This window comes from Pteropus vampyrus, unplaced genomic scaffold, assembly GCF_000151845.1.
Source record: "Pteropus vampyrus isolate Shadow unplaced genomic scaffold, Pvam_2.0 Scaffold107, whole genome shotgun sequence".
Classification (NCBI taxonomy): domain Eukaryota; kingdom Metazoa; phylum Chordata; class Mammalia; order Chiroptera; family Pteropodidae; genus Pteropus; species Pteropus vampyrus.
In genome coordinates, this window is record NW_011888888.1 from 5,685,162 (window position 1) to 5,693,317 (window position 8,156).

General features: G+C 31.7%; 1 protein-coding gene across 1 annotated transcript in view; it reads right to left on the bottom strand.

Moving 5' to 3' along the window:
• Window positions 1–1,259: 1,259 nt before the first annotated feature.
• Window positions 1,260–8,156, bottom strand: part of LOC105295536 (voltage-dependent calcium channel subunit alpha-2/delta-1) — a 205,835-nt gene continuing 198,938 nt past the window's right edge. The window contains exon 36 of the mRNA XM_023533631.1: window positions 1,260–5,376. Coding sequence (XP_023389399.1) covers window positions 5,260–5,376 — 117 coding nt within the window. The 3' untranslated portion in view covers window positions 1,260–5,259. The remainder of the gene's footprint in view (window positions 5,377–8,156) is intronic.

Genomic DNA, 8,156 nt, shown 5'->3' on the forward strand with positions numbered 1-8,156 from the left:
AAAAATCCATACCGAAGGGGGGAAAAATAATTTGAGAATCAAGTAATGCCCAAGAAAGTGAATTTATTAATACCTTATACCAGTCACTAAAACTTTCCAGTGGTAGCCCAAAGCTAAAGATCAGAGATAATAATATGCCATTTGAACTTAAAATTCTAAGGCCTAGTTGAGTATATTGCAAAGAGACTGCCAAAATGTTTCTGTAGATATACAAAGGAATATTTAATTCTAGGTGTATAACTCTAGCAAGTAACAGGGCTTGGGGGCAGCAGTGGGTGTTTCATTTTTCTGTTTGTTTTAAATAGAGGTGTTCTGAATGTGTTTGCAGGCAGAGAGAAATAAGCCTGCAGAAAGGAGAGACTGAATATGCTTGAGAAAGGAGAACTGATGAAGCAAGTTCCCTAGGGAAGAGGTAGGGATGGCATCAAGATGATTGATAGAGGAAATGAGGGTCTGGGGAGTAAGAGGATTGATTGAGGAGATAAATTGGTACAGAATGAAACCAGATGTGCAAAAAACAAGTGTTATCTACCTTATACTTTTAAGTAGGGGTTTTCCTGTTGAAATGCCTTGATCAGAAACTAGGAGTCAGATTTTCCAGTAACTACCAACATTGGTACCTATATACTACATTACTCCCAAAAGAAGGGCTCTCTCTTATGGGAGTCTTCAGAAAGAAAAGTAGACTGATATTCTACTAGATCCCACACAGTATTAGATGAGCACAGGGGACAGGTGGTAAGCTAGTATCAATGTAAAAAGAACTGAACAGTTAAAAACAAAACAAAACAAAACAAAACAAGTCTTTACACTAGACTTCATATTCTCAGCTGCTATTTGCTATAAAATAGCTAGAAGAGATATTTAAATGTTAGATGTATAGAAGTTATGCACATTTCAGATATTCTAGCTAGCTTCTTTCAAACTATTTTCTGAAGGTCTTTAAAAAACATGAAAACATTTTTGCCTAGAAACTTTTTCCCCATATACTAGAAGTCCAAAGTCAGATTTAGTAAGTTCCTAAATGCCTTGATGGCAAAAGCACATGTGAGAAGGATCAGAGTTATGTGAAGGAATTGCAAGTACATTTGTTTGCGAGTTGAGGTTTGTAATTGTAGAAGCACTTTTGCAATCTCAAGTTTAATTTCCACAGTCTAAATTCTCTCTACAGGAAGCCTGGCTTTCTTAAAATATATTTATGACAGAGACCACCATCTCTTCCTACTGGATTTTAACAAATTAAATAATCCAAACTGTGGTGACTTTAAATGATAAACTTTTATTCTGAATATACTGTTTTTGCACAAGATTTAACACAACATTTTCTGGGATTATAAATATTTTTATAACAGTATTGTACAAATTTTTACAAAATGTTTTCATCAGGCTAGTTAATTTCCACAAAAGTGTCATGAGAACATAATAAAGGGGAGAAAAGATCTTTTGTTCACAAAGCCAGTTGGCCTTTTGCATGGATGCACACCAAGCATTTCAATAAAAGTATCCTTAAAAGCATGATACAACAATCATACAGTATAACAACAAAAAAAGACAGCTTTGTCAGGTCACACTGTAAACTCAATTGGCATCTATACAAGACAGTATCCCATTAGTCTCAGAGGAATTTCTTTGAGTTAATTATGTGAGCTATATAAATAAGGTACATTAAGTTATTGGTAAGTGTTGTCTAAGTCTTTGAAATCCTGAAATTTTTTCAATACTTGATACTTTTGTTTTATTGATTTGCTCATTACAGAAATGTACACTGATTATTAGCAATATTAACATTCTGCTATGGAAAAACAACACAAGTTACAGAAAACAAAATATTTGAAATTGTGGGAAAGTTGAAATAATCAGTCTATTCCACACTTAAAAAAAGACACAACATCCATTTTGTTTCACTAGATCAAATTCTACACCTCTAGACATTTTAATGTCAGCTAATATGATCAATGGAATAGTTTAGAGTTTTAAATTAAGACACAGAATTTAAGTTTTAGTGGATGCAAAGATATAAATGAAGTGGAAAATACAAGAGAGCATCAAATAAGCAAGTAACACTTGGGTTGCAAAGGTCACTTAAAAGGGATACTGCCTATTTGAACCCAGTAAGGCCAATTTTAAAGTTAATAAAAGGAATATTATAAGAAAACTTACAAATGGCAGCAACACTGTTTTTTTTTTTTGCCCCCCCAGTTAAGCAATAATGCCTCAAGCATTAGAAACATGGAAAAAGATCATACTAAAATCTTATAGGCCCAGGACCTAAAAATCTTTTCAATCAAACTTGCTATGTCATGTTAAAAACCTGTTACAAATATGGACCACGACTGGTGTTTGGCAGTAATGCTGGTTGTTCAAATTAAGAAAATATAAAGAAACCATTAATGAAAAATTTGTTCCTGTTATTCAACACCAATGCAAGACTTATTTGATTTTGTTTTAATGGCAAACTACATTAAGCTGTATGAGCATAACAAAAATTAAATAAGTGAAAGAGTTTAAAAGTTTTTTTCTTGATCTCTTGTACTGTTTAGTCTTTGAAAATCAATATTTATAACAGGCTATAATTTAAGTTCATGTCAACAATTAGAACTCACAGAAAAATCCTAAATTAAATATAACAATTTGATGAGATGAGTGTTACTTCCTTATAAAAAAGTAAGTATGCTAAATGCAAGAAGCCTAGTATTAGGGATTAGAACAAATTTTAGTCAAAGGGCACATTCTTACCCAATTTATTACCATGTATGTGGTTGTCATAATATATGTTTATTGTATAGCAGAAAATAAGGAATTACAGCAAGACTCGTGCATATGAATATATTCTGATTGCAAATGAAATCAAATAGGACCCTGCCAAGATGCCAAGTTTAACTGTGATTAATACAACAATAATTAGTTGATGAAAACATACTATTTCAGTGACATTAGCCATGGAAATACACTTAATAAATTTTAAAGATAATTTTAAGGTAGTTTGTTGTATGCTGGAAGCAATTCAATTGTTTTAATGTGTTTTGCTTATATACACAAACTAACATATTTATGTTACTTTAATATTTAAATACTTTATGATTTAAAATAGTCTAGCAAAAGTTGACAGTAAGTTTTTAAATATTTAATTAACAAACAACATGATTTAAACATATTGTTACTAGAGTGAGAAGTTCCATATTTTTTTTAAATCACTTTGGTGTTTTCTAAAATGTCAATATCAGTTACAAATGAGACTACAAAATCACAACAATATGTTAGAAATGGTAACTGATGTCAACTCTTAGAACAATAGTTGGCAAAGTGATTCCATCTCCCACTACCCCTATTTTTAAATTAAAAAAAAAATTTTAAATAAGAAAATGTACACAAATGGTACCTAGGGTATATTGGTGATGGGAGGGAATTACAAATATATGCAAAGTTAAAGACAAAACAAATATATCTTTAAGCTATGCTAAATAATTGGTTATATCTTTGATATGTGGAACATATTAAAGCATGCTGGATAATGTTAATAAGGATTTGACTTAAAAATGATATATAAGAAAATTTCCAGCATGTACACGCACACCAATATTTGGCATGTTCAAAAAAAGAATGAATGCATTTAATCATAAAAATATCTGCATACTTCAGCCTTCAGCAGAATTATTCACTATAACTAGAGTTACACAATCATTGTTTTTATCCTTTCTTCAAATACTGTTTACTCCTGAAAATAACTTTTAAAAGCATAAATAATATTCTGCTTCCATATTAACCTATAATGAAATATCTGATTTACTACACTAACCATTTTCACCAATGAAATTGTATAAAAACAATTTTGAATATTTGTAATCAAGTATTCATGTGCATACATATAGATTCAAGGTTTCCTGTTTGTTCAGATTATTGTAAAACCCTCATCGAACTGCATGGAAATTTTAGTCAAGTGATCATATCATTTAAAATGGAGACGCAGAAGCAGCAGCAGCAGAAAATGTTGGATCGTATGTGCTACTATTCAAATGAACAAAGAGGAAACCTACGATGAATCTTCACTGAGAACATATATGTACTCTTCAAAAAATAAATGTGTCAAATCTGATTTATGTACTTAAAATATCTGTACATAGGTTTTCAGGCAAAAGCACGAATCTGTATAAAATCCATTAATTCCCATTTCACCATTTACCTAACCCAATCATTCGGCATTTACATTGCACAGTATATTCAGAGTAGTTTAACAACATTTTTAAAGAGGACTTAAGTGCATTACACTGCAAGGTTCAGAATCTTACATAACAATAATGTCACTCAGTTAACTTTTCAATGGACTATACTCTACAGTAAGAGAACAAACTGAAAGTTAAAATAGCAGCAGCATCATGCAAAATACCCTTGGTAACCAAAGTTCATTTATAACAAGAAAAAACATTTTCCCTTCCCCCTAACAAGATTTCTTAGAGCATTTTGAAATATCTGGCTAGCTAGCACTACACAACTTTACTGTGAACATTACATCGAAGCACTTATTAAGGGCTTACATGTATAGAGAAATATGTCGCTATTCAAATTTCACCCTCAAGCACCTTTAGTTTAATAATTTCTTAGTTATTATTTTCAAAAACCAATTCATTACCCCACCAAAACTTAATTGGTCATCACTTGTGTTGTATTTTTGGCAAAGAAGCCATTCTTCGTAAGGCTTTTTATTCATGGCAAAATTTTAATAGAAAATTAGCCATTATTTCTATTTTGACAAATTACATCAATGTTAATCCTCTCTCTCAATATATATATTTCAATAACTACTCAAATCAGGAAATAATTTTTAACAGAAGAATAAATGAATGCAAAAATGACTCTTTTTTTCTCCTAGAGATTTTCTTGGTAAAAGAACAAAGTGCAGTAAGTCCAAATTCCAGGTCAAAATCAAGACAATTTGTATGATTCATAAACAATTGTGTAGGGAGCCCTTTTACATGTAATCACCAACAGTGCAACAATAGACTCTCAAATTTTTCAGTAGAGCACATATAGAATTTTGCTTTGATGTTATACATGGATGATGCAGCATTCACACAAGTTTAAGGATCTGGCACCCTGACATGCAGCCAGTGGGTGCCTTATGAGTCTGCGCCTTAGCTTTATGCCATGGATGGGCCCAGCTAATGTTCTGCTGATTCCAAGATTGACCCTATGCTGATATAATTGAGGGTTCATGTTTTGGCAGGGTCTGGAGTTTAATTATGCAGATTTGGTTTTGGAAGGTCATAACTTGCAGTGTCTACTGCCAGATAAAAGCCAAAGTAGTACAAACTGGATTCCGATGATGGACCACAGGGAGGGATTTAATCCAGAAACACCACCACAGTCAGTATAATCCTCCTGTTGGAAAGAACAGGAAAAAAAAATCCTGAAAAATGTTTAGTAAGACATGTTTCAGAGCACCCCATGTTTAGTTCACTTCTGAACTCACCTTATAAAATTGTTTTAATTCAAATCCAAATAAATTATATTTTCCTAGTTCTTATTGTTCAACAATTTTAGATAAAGCGATTCTCTAGAGCCATTCAGAATGCTTTAAAATTTTAGTTGCAGATTCTGACAATAATGAAAGAAAATAATAATGAATGCAGTTCTAAATAAAAGAAAACCTTTATTAGGATCAAATGTTCCTATACATTTATAAATGTGAGAAATAAAAAAATAATAGTATGTTTTATAATTCTCAAGAATTATGATTTTAGCAATTATGCTCAAGTAAGCAAATTTTGGGTTTCGTAAAAGAAATAAACTTGAGAAGTAAACTTCTATTATTCTATATTTCTTACATCCAGTTTCAAAGGTGAACATACCATACTGCACGCGTAGCATCTGCACCTTCATCAAGAATTAAAATAAAAAGAATAATGTATTTGGACCATAAATAAAAAGACACTCCAAAAACATATATCCTAAACAAGGTGCTAAGCCAGCAAGAAAGGTTTGTTCTGTTTAGAAAACCATAAAATATAAGTAATGAACATACTCATTTGGATTCCGAACTGTCTAGTCATGGCTCATTAGGTTCCCTACTAATGCACGTTTATTACTTATCTTTTATTCCTAATTTCTATATTCTGTAACGTTTTCTACATCCTTTAATTCCTTTTGATATATTGAATTTTGTAGGAAAAAACCCTCATGTCTAATTAATTCCTAACATTTAAGAATTCATTAATCCAAGGTTCATTTTCCAATAATCAAAATAATAGGCTATGTAAGTAAATAAATATGAGTAAATAAATAAATAAATTTTCTATTCGGAATAATTTTGCAAAGACTCTGAACTCCCAGAGAATGGAACATTGGCTCTTTTTGCTCACTAGCTGCTTTAATACAGTGCCTGCCACCCAGTAAATAAGTAAAATTTCCTTCTTGAATTGTAGAACTCTTTTTCTGTTTAAGAGAAGTCTGTGAAAAAAGAATCTAGTAAGGCAAATTTTATTTTTCAAAGATATGCCCTAAATCTAAAGAGAATCATTAAAAAAAAAAATAGGATTCTTAGTCCCCATAATATTTGACTTTTCAGGAGCATTTGCAATGTACAATATTTTCTCCTTAAAATATTTTCTCATGCATCTTTATCTAACATATCTTTTGGTTTTCCTCCAAACTTATTTGTGGTGCACCTTACTCTCTTTGGCTTGACCTCATGTGAGGTTTTTCCAGAGGTTAGCTCTTCTGTTTTTTATTTATACTTTCTCCCTAGGTGATCTAATCCAGTCTTACAGCTTTAAATTTCACACATTCATCAATAACTTATTCTTTAATCTTTTAGTATGAAAACAATATGAAAACTTTAATATGAAAATGACCTTTATTTTTTTGCAAATTCAGCTTTATTGAGTTATAACTGACAAAGTTGTAAGATATTTACAGTGTACACTGTGGTGATTTGATATAGACTGTGAAAGGACTGCCCCCATCAAGATAATTAACACATTTATCACCTCACATATTTATCTTTTCCCCCCCCCTTTGGTGAGAATATTTAATATCTACTCTCAGCAAATTTCAATTTTATAGTGTTACCAACATAGTCATCAATTATAGCCACATTTTATTAGATCCTCAGATCTTATTCATCTTATAGCTGAAAGTGTGTACTCATTTACCAACCTCCTCCTATTTCCCCCAGCCCCTCGCAACCACTTTTCTATTCTTTATTTATGAGTTCATGATTGGTTCTGGTTCCATATATAAGTCACACCATGCAGTATTTGTCTTCCTCTGCCTGGCCAATTTCACTTCACATAATGCCCTCAAGGTCCATCCATGTTGTTGCAAATGGCAAAACTTGATTTTCTGTATGCCTGAATAAAATTCCATTATTAATATAAACATTTAGTTTGTTTCCATATCTTGGCTTTTATAAGTAATACTGCACTGAACAAAGGAGTGCTCATAGATTTTCCAATTAGTGTTTTCATATTCTTTGAGTAAATATCCAGAAGTAGAATTTCCAGATAACATGGTAGTTCTATTTTTAATTTTTTGAGGAACCTCAATACAGTTTTCCATAATGGCTGCACCAATTTCCATTCCCACCACCAAGGTATAAGGCTCCCCTTTTTTCCATATACTTGCCAGCATTTATCTCTTGTCTTTCTGACAATAGCCATTCTAATAGTTGTGAGATTGTATTTACTGTGGTTTTGATTTGCATATCTCTGATCATTAGCGATATTGAGCATCTTTTCATATACTTATTTGCAGTGTGTCTGTATGTGTTCTTTGGAAAAATGTCTATTCAGATCCTCTGCCCATTTTTTCATCATGTTACTTTTTTATATTGAATTGTGTAAGTTTTTTTTATATATTTTGGATACTGGCCCCTTGTTATGTATATAATTTATAAATATTTCCTCTCTTTTGGTAGATCTCCTTTTAATTTTTTTGGTTCCCTTTGCTGTGTAGAATCTTTTAAGTCATATAGTCCCATTCGTTTGAGTTGATTTTCTGTACATAGTGTAAGATAGTGGTCCAGTTTCATTCTTTGCATGTCACTGTTCAATTTTCCCAGCACTGTTTATTGAAGAAATTATCCTTTCCCCAGTGCATATTCTTAGCTCCTTTGTCATAAGTTAATTCACTATATATGCATGAGTTTGTTTCTGGGCTCT